General features: G+C 27.3%; 1 protein-coding gene and 1 pseudogene across 2 annotated transcripts in view; both read right to left on the bottom strand.

Annotated features, from left to right (window-relative positions):
- The window catches only part of Dop2R (dopamine D2-like receptor), a 334,506-nt gene that overhangs the window by 34,859 nt on the left and 273,750 nt on the right, over positions 1–25,897 (bottom strand). For both annotated transcript variants that reach the window (XM_089220100.1, XM_089220101.1), the window contains 2 exons: positions 21,357–21,504; positions 19,101–19,464 (listed from right to left, as the gene is read on the bottom strand). In XM_089220100.1, the coding sequence (XP_089076226.1) occupies positions 19,101–19,464; positions 21,357–21,504 (512 nt within the window). The remainder of the gene's footprint in view (positions 1–19,100; positions 19,465–21,356; positions 21,505–25,897) is intronic.
- LOC149058898 (uncharacterized) lies at positions 2,108–2,897 on the bottom strand (annotated as a pseudogene).

The raw sequence follows: 25,897 nt of genomic DNA on the forward strand, positions 1-25,897 counted from the left end.
ACTAATAATTAAAATTGCTTTATTGTGTTAAACTTAAAAAAAAAAAGCGGGTAAGTCGTGAATGTCGCTCTGCTGTACAGTAGGTTACAACCTAAACCCCCAAAGTATACTAGATTGAATAACAAACGGGACACGAAGTACTTTATATGCATTCCATCATAATATTTTATCTTATAAAGTCCACGCTGTTTTATGTTAGTATAAGCAATCTTCGGAGTATTTATGCGGTTTAAATGTTTTGTACAACTTATAATATAAAATTTAGGATTTTTTTAAATATTAGATTTTAGTTTCATTGAAATTTAATTTAAAAAAATAAAAAAAAATATATATAATTATGTTGTGCACAAAACAATACGTAATTCATTTTATCTTTAGTTTAAAATAGATTTTATTCATCAATATTAGGTAAATATGCTATAGTTTGAAAACAATATTTATTTATTTTATATTATTGTTTTAAGTATCTTAACATAACACTGATAGTTTGATAATTTTATATAATATTATAATTTTCTTTGGATCTAATATAGTGATAAAATGTTGTGATTAAGTATTATAGACTTTACTAGAATATAATATTATTGTTTATGATATTCTGAATTTTAAATTTGTAATAAATGGTTTGAGTTTTGAAGTTAAATTATTGTATTATCTTATATAGTGTTAATTTAGTCTCAATCATATTTATGAACAATTTACTAAAATCTTAATCCACTTTTATTGAACAACATATAGTTACTAATATAGCATAATAACCATAAAATAAGTTCCCAGCGTAGAGTATTCGTAATGGGTGACGAGTATAGGATTATGAAAATCAGTAAAATGTATTCGAATAATATAACTGAATTGGTATCTGTAAGAGTGCCATAAAACAATTAATAATTTGACATGTCGTATTTCATACGTTATTAATTAAACAACAAAAGTGATGAAATTGTGTGCATGGATATATAATATAATATTGTATACAGTGGCTTGGTGAGGCGTGGTCATACGCTCAATCTGGGGAAACGCATTTAGCGTATGTACCGACTGCAGTTGCTAGCTCTCGGAAGGATGACCGCCCGGGATTTTTAGAATTATCCTGCAGGCCACACATACACACATACACAAATACGTGTTAAAACCCTACCAAATCAAAAACCTACAAACAAAAATATATACAAAAATTACCCCCATCGAACTATCCCTACAACTAATGGCCTATGTTGCCGCAGAGTCTCCCCTAAAAAAAAAAAATATTGTATATATACTTATACAATGGAAAACTGAATTACATGAGTCTAATAAGGTACACATAATACTATATTATATAAATTGTAATAATATATTTATATTTAATTAATAATCATACGAAAATTAATTGTTAATAAATAAATTGATAAATGTATGCTTTTATAAAACAGATGTGCAGTGAAAAAATAATAAAAGACTCAGGTGAACGCGTCGGTAGTCAGAAAAAAAGCCACGGGAAAAATAATCCACACAAAAAAAGCCATGGGAAAAATAAGCCACGGAAAAAAAGTCAAATTACAATAATTAAATATATAGCAATTAAAATTAAAGCATTAAATTAGGTATTATTTAAATATTGTTTACACATTATTGGCCAAATATATAAAAAATAATTATAATTAAATATATAAAAAAATAAAATTTAAAGTATTATTCAAAATGTTTAAACATTGGTAATATTGCATACATATTATATATATATATATATATATATATATATATATATATATATATATATATAAATAAAACTATTAATACACAGGTTATATGTTAATGAATTTTAAATTTTTAACACAGTCGGTCATACTGTATTGTCCGTATTCATATATAAAAATAAAATTGTTAATGTTATAATCATGAACATTAGAGTTAATATAATGTTCATGATTATAATATTAATAAATTATAAGATTTGGACGGTTAGGTCATTATTTATTATACAAGTAATACAACATCACGTTAAAATACAAATTCAAAACATTTTTCACTAATATTATAATATTGTAATGTCAATTTTCGAGTAGGTAATAAAAGTGTATAAGTATAAAAGTATAATATATAGGTCAATAAAAACGTATTGTGTGTGCTATTTCAGTTTAAAATTCTGGTAAGCTAAACCAAAATTCTCATCAATGTACCAACTTGAACTATTCGATAGATGTTGAAGACCTTCATCTGAAGCAAAGATTAACGTATGATTTTCTACATTCACACAGTCGTCAAACAATAAAAATCTTTTATTATAGAGCTCACCCATTGTACACCATTCATCTAAAAAATTGTATTTTTTTTTAATTTACATTTTTTATTTAAAAAAAAATAATACTGGATATCAATAATGTGCTAAGTCTTCAATTGAATATTAAATATATTTATATAACTATTTATTATAATATATATATATATATATATTTAATAATATATTTACATAAGTATATATTATATTATATTTATACTTACCCACGATTTAATCAAAGTCTAAGGGATTATTTTTTGTTTGTTCTTTATTGGTTTCGTAGTGTGCGCTTGACTATGTTTTCAGGTGGAATCTGATATTTGTCATCTAATTTTGCAACACGTTCTCCAAAAATATGTGTTGGGTTATTTTTGATAGTCTTAGCTTAAATTTTCATTTCATCATAACACTTACTGACCTTAACCTCTTTCTTATTTGGTCTGTGTGTTTTAATATGAGTTTCTCCGCTTTTGACAATTTTTGATACTTCAAGATCTGTATAAATGGTCCCATGACATTTGAGCATGGTTACTTTACTTCAATACCATGTAATATTACTTTTCCCGGTAAGTTTGAGAATGTACTTGTAGCCCTTAAAACATAATTTGGGCTTATTTTTATTAGAGTTAATGATTTCCATCGTATGTTAAAAATGTAAAATCAAATGTAGAGAAACTAGCGAAAAAAAACTAATATTATAGACGGGTGAGACTGAGAGAATAGATGAGTGAGACTGAAAGTATTGTTTATAAAACAGTCGTATCTTAAAAAAAGAAAGGGAATTTCCTTCAGAATAAGATGAAAAAAAATACTACACATTGAATAAAAATAACATGATATTTGGTGGATATCATCTTGAAATAAATTAATTTATGTATATTTTTAATTTAAATTTATTGTTTAATAAAATCATTACATTCATTGCTGATTACAATTTAAAATATATTTATTACTACGGAATGATAAATAATAACATATAACCCGTGTATTAATAATTATATATACATATATGTACTCGTATAAAATATGACCAATAATGTGTAAACAATTTTTAAATAATACCTTATTTAATACTTTAATTTTAATTTTTATATATTTAATTATTGTAATTTGACTTTTTTTCCATGGTTTTTTTCTGTGGATTATTTTTCCCGTGGCCTTTTTTTCCTACATTCGAACACGTCATCACATATTCGAATGATATTAAGGTAATAACAATGCAATAATTTATAGCTTTTATTGTATTTAATACAATCAATAAGCCGTGTGAACAATCTATATGGAATAAGATATAATAGGTATATACATTGTTCATATTAATAAATAATGATGCTTTATTCCCTATTCCACTGTCTTAAGAGGACGTGGTATCTGCATGTATTATCTCCGTCTTAAAAGTGCGTAACATTGAATAACTGTTTAGCACGGAATAAAACCATTCAGTCTGTACTCTTAGTAGAAACACCAAAAATCAACACAGTATAGAAGATAATATTTTCTGTGTCGTAGTTTTTTTATTTGTTCGATATTTTTAATAAGGGAAAAGTTATAATACGTTTAAAAATCTGATATTTTTAAGTTTTTCAAACTTCAATAACTTTTGATGTATTGGTTTTATAGAAAAAATAAAAATGCTATGACACAACTAAAATTCTCCCTTTTTCATTGTGAAAATTTGGTTTTTGTTATAACTGTAGACTTCTCGGTTCAATCCCGCACGAAACAGTTTTTGCTATGATACGCACTGGTAAGACGGAGACAAAGAGACAACATGCGTGGATATCACGTTCTCTTAATCAAATATTTAACATATGTGTACGCGCTAAGATACAAAAAAACATTTTACATTACTATTATAGTGTTTATTGTTATAGCTACGACGCAATTTAACAATCCAATATCATAAAATGCGCCTGAATTATAAACCGAAAACTATTATGTAACATCGATAAAAAAACACAGCTTTTATTATATGCCTTCCTGCAAGTACCTAACATTTTATTGCTAGGTCAGATATAAAATGAAATCTCATAGAAAAAAACTGTTATCAGATTGACAAAGTAATTAAACCTCTAAATACCAGAAACTCTCGGTAATTGTAATTTTGTCTGCTATTTAGAGTTTGGAGGAAAATAGTAGTATGTTTTTTATTCGGAAGTCTCCATTATTTAAGGAGATTTAAGTATATTTCAAAATATATAACATAATTATTAATTTAATAATTAAAAATCGTATAATATTTTAGTCGGTAATTAATTAATGCTGTATTAAAATTAACCATCAAATAAAATGTAAAAATAACTTTCATAATTAAAATAATTGAAAAGTTAATAATTTATCTGTCTCTACGCGTTTCACGGTCATTATACCTAATATTATATTATTATAACAGAACTGAGGAGAATTATGACGGTGTCATCGCATTTGCAGCGCGCGAAATCATCATCATTAGCAACAACGGGCAACACATAATATTTCCGTGTAATACAAATAATTAATATTACATGGCATAAACGATGTTATTTCGCCGACCACCATCACTACCACCACCACCACCACCACCACCATCCTTTTAGGCACACAAAACATTCAAACAGGATATTTCACCACTTAAAGCCATTGTACATGTTCACCGGGCTACTTCAGCGCATAGAACAGAAACATCTGGCTCGGGAGATAAAAGAACAACACAAACTCTCCTTAAAATAATCGCTATGGGCAGTTTTCGAATTAAACACTTGCACCGGATAAAGTTGTGCAGGTACCTAGGTAAAGGTATACAATTAATTATTGTTTCACCAACAAAAATAAATATTAAACAACAAACAAACAACTATCTATACAACGACGTTACGTATATATACATACATAATATATATTATATAATATGTATATAAAATTATTTATGTATATATATTATACATTATACACTCAATATGTCCTATATTATACATATGCTACATATATAATATATATATTATATACATGAATATATCCGTGAATATAAAATGATATTATTTTCTCATACCCATTAATACGAAACAAATAGTTTGTTTTTAAACAACGACGGGATGGTGCAGCTGCAGTGATTACTAATCATAATGTTTTTTTTGTAAAGTGAAAATATTGAAATTAAAATAATTTAAATTCGACACTTTTGAAAAATACAAAAAAAAATTAAAACGTAGTTTGAATATTATTTTTACAATCGTATTTGTAATCGAGACGAACAAAACAATATATTTTGCAATTTTTTACGATGGTACACATACTAATTATTATGATAACAATGTGTATACAATATTTAAATTTTATTATAAAAGATTTTCGACGATCAAAATAGTATGATTATGAAATAGGGGAGATCACAATAAATTAAAAACCGCAGGCAATGACCTAGCTGTTGAAGCCTTATTCTCAATAAATAAAAATAAATAAATAATAGATAAATAAATAAAAACTTGTATATAATATTCTGTCATTATTATTATCAAATATTTTCATATGAATAATTAGTTGGCTAAACGAGAAAATGGAAAAAAGTGACAGACAATTACTTTATTATTATTTTAAATATTATAAAATTATATAATTAATAAATATAAAATATATCAAAGAATTTATCACGTTTAAATGACATAATAATGTATTTTATGTCATCGATCAGTAATTTTTAAAATATATTATGCATAGTCATATTATAGTCTTTTTTACTATTATTATTTACCATGCTATTAATTAAATACTTATACCGACATGAAGTTAACTAATACCTATACGTTTTTTGAACCATTAAACACCTTAAAAATTACTTATGTCTAATACGAAATGACGACATAATGGCCGGCGTATCTGCAAACGGTTTTTAAAATGAGCTTACGTGACTATATATAATAAATTTATTTGGTAATTACTTAGTCGAACAACTTAATATTATTATAATCTTTATATAACGATTCGGGTAAATAATTTAGAGATTTGCATTAATTAAAATATATTAATTATTTCAAATACCTTGAATTTTTAACACGCGATCATCCCCATTTATAAATAGTTAATAAATAATTAAACTTAAAACTTTTTTATTCACCACAATGTTCTTTATAATACATTAAATAATAATTAATTTTATCTTTCACTAGTATACAGCAGTATAAATATTTTTTATTTACTGAATTACTTTAGAAATAATTTTTAAAGCCGAAAGCAATCTCTTAATTTTTACAAAATAGCTTATATTAGTCAATAATGCAATTATTACTTATTAGTAATTAATATTAATATTAATAAGTTATTACATTATTGTATAAACAATTACAATTATTACATGAACAATTAAAATAATAAATTGTTCGGGTATAGTTTGAATACATAAACTAAATTCAATATAATGTGCGTAGGTATTCAGATTATATTACGTGTATTACGTGATTGTATTTCATATTTTTTATTTTTTTTTATTCATTGTACATCATCGATAAAACAACTATATTATGTTTATGTTCAAAATACTGATGATATAAATGATTGCATGCATTAAGTATTAGTAATATATTAGTAATTTTACTGTAGTCACATTATAAGTAAGAATTAAAATTTAGAGACACTAAATATTATGTTGTATTTTCTTTATTGGAAATAAATTATTAAAGTTATTCATAATTTAAAGTTTGTTTATTTTTTTTATAAGAATAAAAAAATGCATAGGTATTTTACGTTCAAAATTTTACATAGATTGGATTGGATAAAAAAGATTGACGTATTTCAGGTTATATAAAAATCATTGGAAACTTTTTAACTATAAAATATATAATTATTTTGTGTTGTTGCTATATTTTTCACTGAAAGAAAAAATAACTTTTTAAGAAGACAAAATTAAACTGTTTGATACAGCTAAATTTTGAACGACAATATTATTAGATAACTTTAAACCGAAACTCAATAATAGAATATCTGTACATTATGTACGTCATATATATGACTTATCTGTTCAATTTCCGATCTCAAGATTATTTAGTTTTATGATTTTATTATTACAACATTTTAATAGAGTTTGAGTTTATGTGATGAATATGTATTTGATGTTTCTTAGAGTTCTTTTGACTTAATATGTCGATCATCACCGAACTCTGTCATGGTAATAATATAATATGTTGTATATTTTATTTTTAGAAAAAAACAGTATAATACTTCTATTTCTACTACCTATTTTATCTTAGGTCAGATAATATCCGTTTGTTACCTTATCGTTGGTCGGACGACCGGTAGAATTACTTACACATTGTTATACAGTGAGATAGCAGTATAGCACAGCAAAATTGTATTAGTACGTCGTGTGTTGCGTAAATGTGCGAACGTTTATACTTAATAATTTGAATGGTTTTAATAACAGTGTCCAGTATGCCGAAATTTCAAAGTGAAAGTGCCAAGTTACCTCTAATTAACTAATATTTAATGTAATAATATAAGCTAATAATAAGTAATAACAATAAATTATGAATTATAATAAATAATAATAAACATTTGTTTTTGCATATTTTGGTAAATAAAATGTATATTTTACAATTTTTTATTGCATATAAATCCTAGCCCTAATTATAGCTATATGAATTATATAAATACAGTATGTAAGTATTGTGTTTGTTTCTAGAACAATAATGAGTAAAGACTTGTGATGACTCTGAAGCTATATAATAAGAGATTGGGATATACAATTTCTTTGGGGAATGGTGAACTCGTAAAAGATTAAAAAAAAAAAAAAAAAAAACATAGCAAGGATTAAAAGAAAGAAAATTTTACAATAATGTAGTTTTAAGATCAATAACAATATTATCTAATTATTTTTATAATAGTATTGTAATAATTTTATAGGCATATTTGTTATATATTTATTTGGTTTTTATTCTTGTTATTTACTAGACTTGCTACCTAATTATCTTTGCTGATTCTTTGAAAGTTAATTTTAATTACGAACAATTTAAACTTTGTTACTTATATACATTATACATGCAATTAAGTTACAATAACTAGAAGCTAGAGGGGAATAAAAAAAGTTTTATCGAGAGAATGTGCTTGTGCACAATCCAAAACGCGTTGTTCCCCGCCACAACCACTCAATGATTTCCACTCCTTGACTCCAGTCGTTCGCACGAAATAATCACATTTTCTCGGAAAATGGGGTAAAATTATGTGATTTTGAAAATGACTAACTAAATAATATAGCAAAGTAATAACTTCCAGATAAATAATGGAATAAAAATATCCTACGATTCAATTTTGATAAACATATATTTAAGTTAGTATAAAAATGTAAAAATTATTAAAAACAAAAATAAAAATTACTATTCAAAAAAATATTCAATTAATGCCTTTAATCAAAACAATTTAATAAACTGATGCAATCACGTATGTATGCAATATAACAATACACGAGCTGCATTTTCTGTGACGTGTTTTCATAAATTTGTAAATATTTAATAGTACTTGAAACCGATAATATCCCAATTTTCCCATTTAATCCCATTTTTTGTATTCCAGTTATCGGTTACTAGTTACAGTGACGATTTTTCAGTTAACATAAAACGTTATAATAACATAATATAATATCATCTAAGAACCAATTACTGATGTTAGATTATGTTATTATAACGTTTTATGTTAACTGAAAAATCGTTACCTATAAACTATAATATGTTTAATTAATTTTTGCAACACAAATAACCGATCATAGCTACTAATAATAGTTAAACAATTAAAATTATTTTAAAATTATTTACATAACTAGGTGTAGACTCGTGTAGTACGATTTTTTTCTGAAAATCTATATTCAATTGGATACCGGTAACCAAAATTATTTTGAAGTAGTTTTGCTAAATAGGTAATCTGTAATCTTAAATTTATTACTGATGAATGATGATAGGCAGTGCTCTACTTGGGTGGACGGATGACGGAGTACCTCAACTAATTTTTCAGAAATTTTAGCGTACGCTTCCTTTTGTTTTTAAGGAGAACGCATGGGACGATGGATCATCCTGAATTTTTATCAAATACATGACGTGATAACATAATAATTTTTTTTACCATGAATTTAATAACAATAATATTAATTATTTAATGAATTATCTTTAATTATGTTTCATAACTAATATAATATTCTATCAGTTCACTGTTATCATTATTCTTACTACTAGAAGGTATAAGTACCTTAAGTATCTAAACTTAATTGATAAAATTGTTATTTTAAATTTTATATTAAATATACAATATTATACTCTTTTACAGTATTATTTTCGTTAATTTGATTATTTATAAATAGTTCTTATATGATCTATGAAGGGTTATTAGGGGGTGTGGGGGAATTAGTAACGTTTAACAAGTGATGAGGAACCTCTTTTTTAAAAAGTTAACAAATTCCCTTTACTTTAATTTTGCCAAATTGAGCACTGGTAATAGATTAGGAACCTTTAGTGAAAGGGCTGGTCAGGTTAATGATGAAAATTTCAAGCCCTGGATTTTAACATTACTAATTCATCGATAAAATGTTTCTAATTATTCGTACACCATCACTATAATAGTACATATACATCATTTGTTTTTAGTTTATAACGTTTAAATAAATAAATATTATTTAATTAAATATTTTAATAACATTAGATTTTTTTTTCTATTTACATTAATATAACGATTATAGTTCTAAAATAGTTCCTTACAATTTAAACTTGTGACTTATATAGTTGATTAACATCATTTTTGAAGAATAGGTACTGTTAGTGTTTATACAAGTTTATTATGAAAAACTTGAACATTAAATTTGATCACAGAAATTCTATCAAACTCATCAAATTATTAGACATAGATCGCATTTGACTCAAAAACTGCTATTGAAATCAGCAAATTTATGAATTAAAAATGTTTCCTATTTAGATTTAGATTTAGGTATTCGCACAACGCATGTGGTTTATTATACTATACTGATGTTTGGCAATTTACATATATTATGCACACAAATCAAGATATTAATCGCCTGTATGTACTAACAACAATATAACAATATAATAATTTTATTTAAAATTCAGTTAATTAGAATATAAAATAGAAGTGAATTTTTTTGTCATCTAAAATCATCAAATTTATATAGTAAGTACTTTCAAAAGGAATAAGTTATTTCAATTTCCATTTCATTGAGAGCGAAGTAGTTGTAGAATCTCTTTATTTTACCCTTTTTAAGTTTATTGCCTCAGAACTCCTTTAACGCAGTACTTCATAAAGTTCCATTTAATATGAAAGAAATTACCAAGTATTTGATTTCAACTCGATTTTGCAGCAACGCATTAATGCACCGAAATCGCGTATTTGGAACCCCGTACTACACAATTATTAATATTATAAAACAATAATAATATTAAATCGTTAATTCAGGGCTTTTTGCCTCCTTAAAAATGGCAGATATTTTTTATTTATTTATTATAAATCGAGCAATCGCTATTAGCGAGCAAAAGAATATTTCAAGTTGGTTTTATGTCTGATTTTATTAAGCAAATTTAATTTCAACACCAGCGAAGTGTCGATTGTGTTGGTTCACTGGGATATATTAAAAAGTATATTATACATATATTCATATACATCGCATAATATATGTGTTGGTGCTCTATATAGAAGTTAGCGTGTACATATACACAATATAGAGCTTTAGTGAAAGTACAATACTTTACGTCATATATTGCTATAGAACAAACAGTTCATATTGGCTTTTCATGTTCCTTGGAGTATACGCGACGCTAGGGTTTAAACACGCAGTGTGTTAAAATACAATACATATATTGTTCCTGCCATAATATTGTTTCCAATTTTTCTCTCACATCAAGTAATTTACTAAACACCCAACGAAAGTTCCTACTTGAAAATTTCACGTACAAAAACTAATAGTACTAAACTGCACAATTCCGAAGGCCGTTTAAAATTACAACATACGGTATGGTATGGTATTACGAACGGGATCCTGCGTAATTTAAACACGTGATCTGAGCACGTCTGCAACGGAAATCGTGCTATCTGATATAAAATCCTTCTGGCCTTTTTACCACTAACCCGATTCGATGACAAAAAAAGTTTTATCTAAAAATACAATAAGGTGTATGTGATTCGAAATATAAATTTCAGTGACTTTGTATTATTTTACTTTTGTATATAGTCTTAGCGAGACTTTTAAGATTAAAAATTAATAAAACCGTTTTGCACATAGTGCAATAATAATTATTGTATAAGAACATAACAAGTGATGATATTATAACTAATTTTCTTTTTTAATCAGCACTCACAATACAGATATTAATCATCGTATGAAAAAAAAAAAAATTGTACATTGAAAGTGTATTTATTATGAATATATTTGTATCTGAAATTGTCTTCTTTGAAATTATTTTCATATCAAAATGTACTCATATTTAATTGACAATACAATATTATTATACTCCTGACTCCACTCTTAGAGTCGAGTATTTTAGATCTAATAATAAATAGAGTACTGAGATTAAATATTGTCTAATTAAATTAAATAAAAATAAAAATATGTCATATTATATTGTTTATTGAGCTGATTTTTGTCATTAATATAATATTTTTCTATAAATTACATTAGCTGTAATTCCTGTTGGTGTCAAAATAACTAAACTCGTGTGCGTATTGACTTTGGAACATGCCACATAAAATTGGTTATGAAAAAACAATCTTCTCTTATATCAATCCCTGCAAACTTCAGGGTTTGCCTTTGTGATTTGTTTATTATCATGGCGAAACATACTTTTACAGGAAACTGCATTCTCTTGAATTGGAAAGGATAATCTGATGGTATCATTGGTATGCGAGGAACAAGTACTGATTCACCTTTTGCAGATCCATTCAAAATAATAGCTTCAATCGAATTCTTTTGTAGACGTGTCCCATTGCAAAATTTTGGTGAACTAAGATTTCTGAGAAGCAATATAGGACAACCAATGTATTATATTAATAAATGTAGTGGAAATCCAGTTAGGTTGAGTGAGTTGAGAAATTCAACTGGATAATTAACTGCATCATCTACTTCCAGTACTGAATTCACTGATCTGTATTCCATATTTTTTGCTTTGAAAGAGTCCAATAATATTTTGTTTATATCTCCTGATGTATCATTTTTTGATGTTAATATAGTCCTCTCACATAACCAGTCCGTTGATTTATCTTTGATGTTTTCGATGCCTGGATATATTTTGTCTGTGAGTTCCTTTATAGTACTCGTATTTACAACAGTAACTAATTCCGGTCGCCAAAGTAATTTTTTCTTTGTATTCTGGATATTTTCGATCTCCAATTTTTATGAGTAACTCTGAAAACTGAGTAGTCCTGTCTCCTTTTAAATTTACTCGCATATATTTTATGGTCAAAGAAACTTTTTTTATTCGAGACCACAAATATGAAAACTTGATGCAGACTGCAATTTCATAAGCTCGAGTTCGTCTTGATACGACTGGCAGAGTTTGTCGAAAATCTCCGTGACTCATTCCATCAATAAGTTAGAACTTTTCAGATCCTTCAGACAGTTGGTTAATGCTATAAAATCTTTTTTATGAGACATTGGACTTTCGTCCAACGTCCAACGAGCTTGTATTTTTACAGAACTTTTACCAAATTTGATTGTTTGCATGTTAGGGTCGAAATTATGTTCAAATTGAGTGTCAACTTGAAAGCAGAATGAGCAGTTTTTCCTCTATGTAAAAGCGTAGCAGCAATTACTGATGAGGCAGCTGCAATTATTGTAATCTCATATGAGCTTCTTACTTTAGTCAAAAGTAGATTGATTGAGTGGGTTTTACCGGTTCCACTAGGAGTATCTAAAAATATATATTTTCCTAAATTTAATTTGATGATATTAAATATTTGGTAGTAAACAAACCACTGCTCCTCAGTCAATGATTGTTTATTTTGCTTAACAATCTCATGTAAAGCAATTAAATCATAGCTTGTTTCTTTTAAATATTCTCTATTTTCTAACAGTCCACAAGATCTTGTAGGAATTGGCAAACCATATTCTTTTAAGCTCATTCCGCCTAGATTCAAAACAAAGTCTTCAATCAATACCAATTTATACCAAACATTTATTGTAAACTGATGTCTGTTAATTTTCCATGTGATGTCTCTGGTATTGTCACCGGATATCGTACGAAAAATCGTCCATATACTTATTTCAAAGTCTTGAAGCATCCGATGGATTGCTAAATATTAATATACACCGAATAATTCTCTCATTTTATTAGGTGGAAGACATACCGCTACTTCAACATTCTATTCTCAGCAATTTCTTCAATATAATATGACATTTTTTATAAATGAAAGTGAAAATAATAACTGAATAATAAATAATATCTTATGCTCATATTATATTTCCAATGAAAACCTCTAATCAATAATAATAATATAAATAAATAAATAAATATAATATTAATAATATTAGATATTCCTTGATAGTGCGCCATTGTTGTATCACAACCACTTAATTTTACCTTTAGGGATTGAATTTCCAAAAATCCTTTTTTAAAGCGCGGTGAAATTATAATATTAATCCATCCTGAAATTTTCAAGCAGATCTGCCCTGTGGTTTGGGTTCTACAGTGATCTTTCCGGAGAACAAATTCCTTTATATATATATACGAGAACAATGTATAAAGGCGCATAAAAGGAATTCATGGCGTTTCAAGAAATCGACATTTTCTTTGCATAGAAAAGTTAAAATTAATGTAATTGAATATTTTGTTTAGTTAGGACGAATTATATGATTATTTAACCTGCGTTATAGCTACGTATTGAGTCGATAATAATACCAATGAAAAAAACAAAATAGAAATAGCATAAAAATTCTAAATAATTACTAGTTGTATACCTATCGTATATCTATTTTGATTCCTGAATTCATTATATTTACAAATATGTTAATTATATATTTTAATTTATGATAATATATCCTAATCGGATCCAATATGTTCGAACTAAAATGGTTTAATCGCATACAATAAATTATAAATTAACATATTATTATGATAGATGTTTTATAAAAAGTAGAATAAATAATTAATTGAATGCAATTCTATAATAAAGCAAAACTGTATTTTTAGTGCACCTCACCATTGAGTAGTAGTTATTTTTAGTGCATGGTAAAAATGATATTTCGTCAGCCTTTATAACTTATACGTAATACAGTCCAGATGAATTTATATTTTCCAAAACATCATATGTTATATATAATAAAAAGTATAATACACATAATTATATTTTATTATTAATATTTGATTATAAGTTATAAAAGTCAATACTAACGTAAATATGATCTTGGTATAAATAGTTCGAAATTAGTAAAAATGTTTAGTAAATAATTGCGTTGTTTAAATAATATAATGGTACAAGAGTCAAAGTAGATTTTTCAAATTACATTGATAAATACATTTTAAATAATGAACAAAATATCAAAATATTCAATTGTTATATAGTTCATTGAATATCCAATTTTGTTACTTATAGACGGTTTTGTCTAGACTTAATCGTCTTTTTCTAAATTCCAGAACTTGAAGAAGTTTATATCATTGTATTTTTTAACTTTTTAACTTACAAACATACATATTATTACAAATATATATATTTATATAGGTACATATATATATATTCATCATCCCACTTAGGATATATATATTTAATTTATATCATATATCAATCTTAGGTACATTATCTAGAAGATATTTTTGGAAACAGTAAACATTTTTAATGTTTTAAAAACAAAAAACATAATACGTATTTAATGGCTATGTAAAAGTGTCCAATATTAAAAAATTTAATAATTATCGAATGATTATTTAGATTTAAAAATTGTATGTGAAGCAATATTTTATTTTAAATCAATGTGTTTTAAATTCAATATTTTTAACTTGAACACATTGTGCACGTCAGTTGTAAAATTAATGTTTCTTGAGTTTAAAATTTACTTTTCATTTGTTTATTGTTTTTCTCTTATATAGAAACAACACCAAAATAAGGAAGAATACGATTTGTAACTTTGTGAACTATCTTTGTATATATAAGGCTGTGAGACTTTTGAAACCATGACATATCTATGTATATTATATGCATATTATAATTCACTGTCAAAACAAATACCTTTTGTTCCTAACCAAAAACTTTAAATTCGAGAATTGTTCAGAATTCAAATAATTGATGGCATTAATCTATTATAATATCCTGTTTAAGTATTATTACAATATGAGAATTAGATACAAAAATAATTTAATCATTCGTTAATAAAAATTGTGAAAAAACTTTAGTTCGGCTTTATTTCAAATGTTTACATTTGGGTTATTGATGAAAAAAAAATTGAAATGTAGTTTAATTAAATTTAATAAGTACTGATAAAACTGTGCATATATTAGGATTTGAATGTAACACGCCATTGATTAGGTCGTTTTTGTGATTAATGTGTTAAACTTTAATAAAACGATAAATCATTGAGTACAAATAATGATTTTAAGATATTCATCTTTTCGTTGTGTTAGTCTTAACTAACAAGTAATATATTAGTAATTGTATATTAGCAATTCATTTTTCTATTCATACAAATCAGTTCAACTATTTTTTTTTTTTTTTTAACATTTCTATCATTATATTATAATATAATATTATTAGTTATTACACAATATGATATCACACATATATATATTGATATTAACTTATAGTTGACATTTTTTTCTAATAGATAAATTTTAAAAAAAAATTGTAAAACAAAGATTATGTTCAAACAATTAAAACATGAAAAAAAGATATTTTATGGTACCTTAACACCAAGGTGTACTAAAAAAGGATATGTAAAAATTAAAGAGATATTCACATAGCCACACAAGGGTTTTGAGATTTACTATGGAAATCAGTGGCGTGCAGATCCCTTTTTCCATGTGGGGCAGTTAATTATTTTACACCCACCGTCCACCCAAAACTAAAAGTTATAAATAATATATGTTTTATTAAGGGCCTTTATACAGTTATATGAAAACACAATATTTATTAAATAAAAAAAAACCCCACATCCACCCCATTTTCAAGTTGTGCCTAGGCCCCATTTGTGTTTTATCTGCACGCCACTGATGGAAATCGATATTTTTTTTTTAATAGTTATGTCTGGTTACATATAATTTTAGCTTGTATTCGATATTTGGCAGCAATATCTTTTACTTGCTTAGATTAAATTATTAATCACCGCATATTTGTTTTATTATGTTACCACTTGGTTACGAGTAGGAAAAAAATTCTTACTCCATCCAATGATTTAATATTAAAAATTGTCTTTTAATTCTGAACAACATTACACCGAATATTAAATAACGAATTGAACATAGTTTGAATCATATAAAAGATGTCATATTTTATGAAAGACAAATTTTAACACAGATGTAGGTATACGACTTAAAATTATGTGTATTGGTGAAATTTCCTTACAGTTAATATGTATTGAATAACTCCATAATTATTAAAATATCCAGTTTAATTTATAAAACTCAATTCGTCCTTATTCAAGACATATACATCATTTCAATTTGGGATTTAAACTGAAGCGGCAATCTTTAAATTTAAACCTATATATTTATATAGGTAATATTGGATTTTTACTTTGCTTTTATCGATTTTAATTTTTTTATTGTACAAGCCCTTGAAAACTTTGAAAATTGTTACTCTGAAGAGTTTTAACTAACTATTTAACTTTTAAGGTTTATAATAGTGACATTATACTGTGTAGTGTTGACATAGTATTTTGTTTGCACGGCGACGACGTGCGTCAATGGCTTAAACAGTCAAAATTTAATCGAAACATATAGATTATTAGTATAAGTGCGAGTATTGGTAACGTATTATGTATAAACTATTCAAACATGGTCGCCTTTGAATGCGAATAACAAAAAACGAATACACATAGATATAATAATATTAACGGTGTCACACAACCTTCTGATACGATTTGCAAGCAAACACAATATTATAGCTGCGGAAATCTTCAAATCCGAACCTTTATGTTATACAGTCGAACTTAGTTAACTCGAAGTTTAAAATACCGTCCAAGAAGTTCAAGTTATCCATGAATTCGAGCTATTCAAGGATAATATAATAATAGGAAATACTAAAGACCGGGAAAAAGTTTGAGGTATCGAAGATTTCAAGTTAACCAAGTTAGACTGTATTACACTATCGCATTTGTGGTGAATTTATTTTTATTTCACAAGCATTCATATCGATGTGTAATACAAACATTCAGTGGAAACTTCAACGAGTTGTTAGGATAAAATAGTGATATTATAATATTATAACGGCGCAGAGCTGACATAATAATATTTCGTTCGCATGACGACGACGTGCGTTAACTGTTGTTAGTGCTTAAACAGTCGTAAATCTTAACGCTTATTATTAGTACGTGCGAATATAATGCGTTACATTTCAAAAGTATACGCACATAACGTAGTATAGATAGGTAAGCAAAAATCGGTTGGAGAAACTAAATATATAATATATATAAATGATCCGGACACAGTTGCCACTTTATGCAAACAATAAAAAAACGAAGAAGTAGCTATAACACGTAATATTATTACGATAGGAGAAAAATTTCTTGTTACAACGACCGCACACGGATTCGTTATATATTATTAACAGATGGTTGTACATATATATATATATATATAACGACTTGTTACTATACATTATATTACTATTATATATATATATATATATATTATATATACACGGGATGGTGAGCCATGCTTCGAAGATAAATACGATATTTTACTATCGTTATTACCGTTATTATTATTATTTTTCCTCACGCCAACCGAAGAGAGAAACATCCGTTTGGTGTGAGATGACGACGGGCAAAATATTATGTACAACATTAAGATAAAGCTGACGGGCAGAAGACATCATTTTCGGCTATGTATATTGTATATAATATATTTTGTTTCTGGTATATACCTATAGTAATAATAATAACAACAACAATAACACGAGACTTTATAATATTATATTATGTATAGTGCCGTGATATTGTACCGAAAACACAAAAAAAAACATTCTGTCACTTTCCTTTAATAATCAATGATGGAGAAAAATCTATTCACAGCAAACTTGATTAAACATTGTTTATAAATATTTGTGATATTTTAAATTACAGTAAAACCTCACTAGGATGGAATCACTTAATATCGTCCAATTTTTCCGTCTTAATGGAGTTTCTGACTTGACGAGAGGCTCATATTCATTATGTATTTTAATTGGCACCAAAAAAATTGTTCGTATTATCGGGGTTTCTATTTTACAGAATTTCTGTCTTACTGAAGTTTTACTGTCTTTAAAATCTTTTTTAGAACCACTAGAACCCCAAATATATCTTGTTTAATTATTTAATCTTATCTGTATGTCACATTTATAGTTATAAATGATTCACTAGTGTTTCGAAGCTCTACCAGGGATATACATTACATCGATAATATAAAATAAATAGCTTAGAATTTGAATTTATGAAAAATTATCATCGTTAATTGAATCGGGTTTTCAGCGAGATTTTCTCGGATACGTGGGAAATTTTAAAAAGCAAATATTTACCTACCTATTAAAAAATACGATAGATTTTTCTATAAAAAAAAACAGGATTTAAGTCGTATGATAAGGTTGTTAATGTAGGATTACACTCCTTCAACCACCGAAAAATCAAAACATTCCACTTCAATTTAACGTTATAATAATAACGACGATAATACATTAATCTTAATAAAACTATTGTGCAACTTACCCAAGACAATCGCCAAGGTTTTCGTGGCTTTTCTCTCTTTCCTCGCCGAAGACTTTTCCCGTTTTTTCCGGCTTGCCTTGTTCACTTTGTATATGGTGAAGCGGCTGCTTCCTTCTGTTGTGGTCTTGTACTCTTTTTTTGAACACCTCGAACCGTCCTCCTCGGATCCGTTTCGAAGCATTGACGACAGCGAACGTTTCACCAGTGACTGTGTCGTTCTAGTAGAACGGTCTATCGGCTGCGGCACGGCCATTGGGGTGACTGCGGTGGCCGCGGCCGTGACCGTGGTGGTCAATGTCGCTGACGCCGTGGTCATTGTGATTGGTGACAACGCTGCCGAGGAATCTCTGCGCTTTCCTGGTACCTAAATCAGGGTAAACCCACTCGTACATTATTTATATAGCAAAACCTTGTGGCGGTGGTCCATAACTTGTTTTTGTGGGTCTGAACGATGAAAAAAGTATGAATTATATTTAAACATTATAGGACTTTCTAAATTGAACAAAGTTTTGTAATCCTAGGTTCGGTGAGTTTTTGGTTCCGAAATAAAGCCGAAGTGTCATCGTTACTAGTTTTACACAAACTTCGTTAAAACAGTTGCATAGCCGTGATGGTGATTCGTTAAAGATTATGCATAGAAGGTTAGGGAACGGATTTATACTTGTAATATTATGTAAATTTTAAAACCATAATTTTATCAGATCCAGATGTTTTAAATCTGATAAGAAATATGCACGGTAAAATGGCACGCACTTGACTCAGGGGCGTATTTAGATTTTTTTGGGGAGGGGGCTGTGGTATTTTCTCCAATTGAAATTCCCAATTTATTCCGCTTATATGAGTTAGAAAATTTACATTTGATAGGACATAATAAGCAGGCTACATAAACAATTCCTGGATTTCGGGGGGGAGGGGGGCTGAAGCCCCTTCAGCCACCCCCATAAATACGCCCCTGACTTGACTTAATATTTTGCATGTTTAGTGTTATAATATTGTCAAGCTGTACCTATAGCAATTAAGTGTGTAATTTGAGACGATATAATAAAATACATATTTTAAATGAACACGGTGATAATCCATGTCAAACGATTGAAAGAAATAATTATTTTGAATACATGTCGATTGATTTTTTTAAATGAGATTATGATAATTTTTTAATTGAAGAATGAAAAATTCACATTTTCTATGTACATGCTAGAATACTAGAATATTTATATATCACTGAACTCATTATGAAAACAAATTATATTTTTTTTTTTCAGACATTAGGTATTGAATCATGTAGCGATATTATGATTGTTTGTGATTTATTTTTTAACTTAGCCAGATCTTAGATCTCCTCTTTGTTTAAATTATTTTAATAGAATTAATAAAAATGAAAAAAAAAATATCAGGAAACCACTACAATACTACATATAAATAATGCACAGTGATTCATCCAAAAAATTCCACCAACATTTTTGAATTATTTTGTTATTTAAATTTTCTTTAATAAACCACACTTTGATGTTCTTACATTAGATTTGTGTGTGATTTTTAGGAGTGTTCTTTGGAAATACAAACTATTTTTTGTTAGATGATAACCACTCCTTTTTTTATAAATTACGTAAATTAAGATTAATATTCTATTGAAAACTATTGCGATATATTTTATTATATTATTGTATTTGGACAAGTAGTTTACTAGTGATTTTAATTATAATATGGACCATTAAACATAATAATATGTACAGAGATATGGGGATATTATAATGATAATATGAGGAACGGGACTTTGCCAATTCGAAAAACAAAGAAATCAATTATTAAAATTTAATAATTTATAAAAATTGTCCAATTATAAATGTAAGTACTTTAGTACATAAACTTTAATAACTCAGAAACTCATTCAAAATTTGATTAATATGGTGCACTAACGTTATAAAAAGAATCATCTAAATAACAATTTTCATTAAAAATGGAGGGAGGGCTTCACATGAAAATAAAAAATCGTTAGCGCTCTTATCGTCGCTGGATACTACCTATCATTATACTACACAAATGGTAATATGGAATTATAATAAAATTCTATAAACCAGAATTCGAATACAAACATAAATATATTATTAAAGCAAAATCATAAATGCGCATGCTTGACTATTCACCAAATATATTATTTCTTACCAAATACCTTTCTGTTAAAATCCTGCATGTATATCAAGCGTACTTTGTAATATGATAGTTTAAAATAATTTTTTTTTTTAAATGTGATTTTACCTTATCACCGATTTTGTCGCTAATGGAGCTGACTGTTTGGTTAGGGTTCAAGACCCTTGTTACAAGATCGATATCCTGTGGTCTGGAACCCAAGTTTCCGTTTGGGTCGGCAGTTAGGTTGGATGGCGTGGCTAACGTCGCCACCATCCTGCAACACAAATATTTAGCTCAATATAGGTACTTTGTAGCAGGTTATAGTATAATAGTAGACTCGTTATCTCGGGAGGCATATTATATATTATTATTGTGTCGAGAAAACAATGCAATGGATGAAGCAGTGATGTAACGTATAATACAATATATATATATATATATATATATATAGTAATGCAAAGTGCGAATAAGGACAGTTCATAAATCTAATTTATACCGTCCAGCTTAAGTGTTACATTATTTATCAGGGATTTATTCTTTAGGTATTATATGCTTCTAAAATGTACTGTAAGGTGCAAAATAATGTAGACTTATATCTCGACGGTTTTTATTTCTACTACCGAGTTGTTGTAGATGAAGTGCAAAATGAATGCTCAACGTTATTCATAAAAATAATTTTTCACTTAACGCCAAACAATCTGATGCTGCATCTACCAGTGAAGTAACTTGAGTTGGCACAGAGAGAATGTACCACTCCTCAAATTATTTTTTAAGAACAACAGCGTCATTATCTTTATAACGACAGGTGATAAGTATTCTACGAGTATTTTCACAAAAACTAGAGAAAAATGAAGTTCTCCTCCTCCTCCTCCTCCTCCTCAAAAAAATTCTAGCTTCGGCACTGACACTGTCTATCTATAATTGATCTACAGAAAAACAGGCTGATATATCTCCTACTAATACTGCTACTTCAGAGAAAATGGGCTCGTGAAAAATTAATATTATCAGCGTACTTATACTCGGAGACGTAATAAAGTTTAGTATGCCATCGCGTGGAAAACTTTTTCAATTTTCTCACGGCAGCGATCGGTGCTCGATTCAATTAAAATAACAATTATCGTTCGATAAAACATCTAAAGCGATTGTTGAATTGAAACGTCTCAAGTTGGACGCTACAGCACAATCACATCGATCGCGCAGAGATGGACGACGGCGACGACGACGACTACGATAATTATTATTGCAATTATTATTATTATTGTAATAACGATCGTCCGCGTTCCGTCGAATCGTCTTCGCACTGTAAACTCGGAAGGGGTCTAAACACACCGCGTACATCCGGCCGGTCCGACACGACTACCCGGTGATGAGCGATTATTATTTGCAGTCATTATATTGAAAATGATAGCTAGTTTTGATCGTTTGCGCGAGGGCAATAAGCCAACCGCGGTGGCGGGTGTGTACGTCCGACCGCGATTAAACGGGACGAAAAGTCTCATCAAAGCACCGAGTCGTTCCCACGCTGACTTTCCATTATTTCATGCCTCGTACGCTTACAGTTCGGCGGTTATCGTTGTCATCGTCTCCACTTCTGGGAAGTTTTAGTTTTAGTGTCGACCCATTTGAACGGTTCTCCGCGCACCACTCTAACGGTCCGTTAGTAACGGACGACCGAGGATCGACGCTAAGTTATAACTTTTAGTTTATTCACGCCGCGTCAGGAAATATGAATTATTATTATTATTATTCCTTTAGGAATCGACACGTTATATTCATACAAAAATATCGTATTATGGCTACATGGAAAATTGTTTTTTACATCAATGCGATGATCCGAGTAACAGTCTTCGGTCTTAATCTCCCGAGAGATTCGTGAACGGTCACAATATTCCTCTCAAGTCAAGTTTGTACTATATTATAAATACATTGAATTCATTTCCACTTTTTTAACATTACAAACCTTAAAATCGAAATGAAAATGTACGGTTTTAATTTCAATTTTATAATTTTGTACAATTACATTTGAATTCTTAGATGGTTTTTAACGATACGATATTTCAAATTATTAATTTATATTTTCAGATTAAGGTTTATTATTTTTAATATTTCACATTACTACTTAACCAATGTATACAAATAGACAGATTAAAATAATTAAACTCCGTTGGAAAGTTTGAGTTGGGGACAAGATTTCTAATCTAATAATGTTTATGTACAAATAAAATCAACAAAATGTGATGCACAATAAAAAATATATGGTAATTAATAAGTATATAAATATTATAAGCCCTGTGGCCGGATTTGAAATATTAAATATTATGTTTGTTTGATAACGTAGACAATAAAAAAAAGACAATAATATAAGCATTCAAAAACACACCCACATGTGCACAAATAAATACCTATTGTTAGTTGAAGATAATGGGTAAAGGATTTTGGTAGTATATTAAAGACAGGCTCAAAATACAAACAGAATATAAAACACAAAATTATCTATACGATCGACATAAATATAGTTAGGAAATGTATAAGTCATGTGCGTTTGTTACTCATCAATATAATATATACATATACTATATAAAGTATACAATTATCCATGCATATTTGAATATTTCATTTTATTTTTAAAAGCTTATTTTAACATAAACGTTTTGTTTATCATTCCAAGTGCCCACAATTTAATTGTAAAAGAAGAAATTATTATTATTTTTTTAAATTAGTTTCTAAAAATGCTTTTTTATACTCTGGAATTGCAAACTCGGGCAAAAAAAACATTATTATTATTATTTCTAAATTATATAGCTTGAATTGTTGTGTTAACTTTGATGGTTCATGATAAAAAATATATGTTTAAGTGAAATACCGACAGAGACATTTTGTTGTTAGTTCACGAAAATCCATAAAAAGTTATATTTATTATTCAACATGAATGTTCATTTTCATATTGAATAATATAATTTCAATAATTATTTTACATACATAAATGTCAAATGGGTTGTTCAATATTTTCAGAAAGCTGTACAAACCATAAATAAGATTGTTGTTTTTAATTTAATAAAATAGCTTATCTAGACACATAACTTTTGTTTATGCGAATTTCCTATTTCAGGGTTTAATTTTTTTAATTAATTATAGTGGAATTCAACTTAATTATAAAACAATTTTAAGGTTTGTTCAAACAAAATATTAAATATACTGTATCTACTGAAACTAAAATGTATTTAGTATATTTTATAAACTATAATTTTAAATTCTATGACTTTTTCAGTGTTAGTTATCAAGTCGCTGGATAATTTGTAAAAACCTCTCAATTACTGCGACACAACTTATTATATAAATTATTTAACTTATTGTCAATAATTAATATAATATTATAATTACAATTTAATTAATCAAAATCTTATAACAATTTAACAATTTAAAAATGATTTAATATTTTATTTTGTCTAAATGAAAGAAAGTTCAATGATATTTTAATAATTGGAAAGGGTATTTGAGAACATAATAGACATTGTATAATATAAAAACTATAATTTACTATTTTATTTATTTGAAAAACGATCTAATACAAATTTTTTCTAATTTTTTTATGTAAACTATTAAACACTTCTATAACTATAGAATTAAGATTTAAAAACTGATCTAGATTTCAATATTGATATAAATTTTTTTTGTGAATTAAAGGTAGTGTCCGAGTTGCGGTCGCAATAGATGAATTTCGGTCGTAATAATATTGAAGTTAAAATCACCGTCTTAATTGCGGTCCGTATTCGGTTATCGATTATCGATTATCCGATAAGCTCTTATCCAAAATCCAAATTGTAGTCGGACTTTATTTCGTTTAGTTCACTGCAAGACGTTGTCATATTGGCAAATTTTAATAAAATTGGGTTTATTTTAAAAATGTCACAAATTACGAAAATTTATAGTGAAAAGGGAAAACTTTTACTTGTATTAAATAATTTTAAATTTAGACAGTACCGTTCTTTAAAAACGGGAGAAATGTCCTGGAGTTGCACGCATAAAAACTGTAATGCAAAACTATATATTATCGGCGAAGAACACGTGTTTTCTAGAACGATAAATGATCATTCAAATCACGAAACAGATCCTATTCAAATATTAAATAGACAAAAAATAAATAACTCTGTGAAAAGGAAGGCTGATGAATTATCATTTTCGGAAAATCCAAGGACAATAATTCATCTAGAGGTGGAGAAAGATGTTAATATTTTGAATGCAAACAGAAAGAGACATGATTCGCATAGGTAAATAAATAAATCAAATTATATTTTAAAACAAAAACGCTAATCACTGTAAATACTTGAAATTTTCACCAAATTTTTATATTACTGTTATCTATACACAGTTAAATTAAATTAAAAATATTATGACTTTTTTGAACTAATTTTATTCGATAGATAAATGTGTATTTTAAATGTAATTATATTATAACTGAATGTGTAAGTGTAACTATAAATTTGTATTTTGAATCTATTGACTAGCTGGCATTTGTTAAACACGTATTTTGAATCTAACCGTAGCACAATAACATTTAACTATATCAATATTTAAAATATAATAATTAAATAATAATTAATATTAATCATGTTTCCCAACCGAAACTAGATTTTATTTGTGTTTTACCTGTTTAGATTCCGACCGTA

The sequence above is a fragment of the Diuraphis noxia genome, unplaced genomic scaffold (genome assembly GCF_037042655.1).
Source record: "Diuraphis noxia isolate RWA-SAM2 unplaced genomic scaffold, SU_Dnox_SAM2 contig0002, whole genome shotgun sequence".
Taxonomy (NCBI): Eukaryota; Metazoa; Arthropoda; class Insecta; order Hemiptera; family Aphididae; genus Diuraphis; species Diuraphis noxia.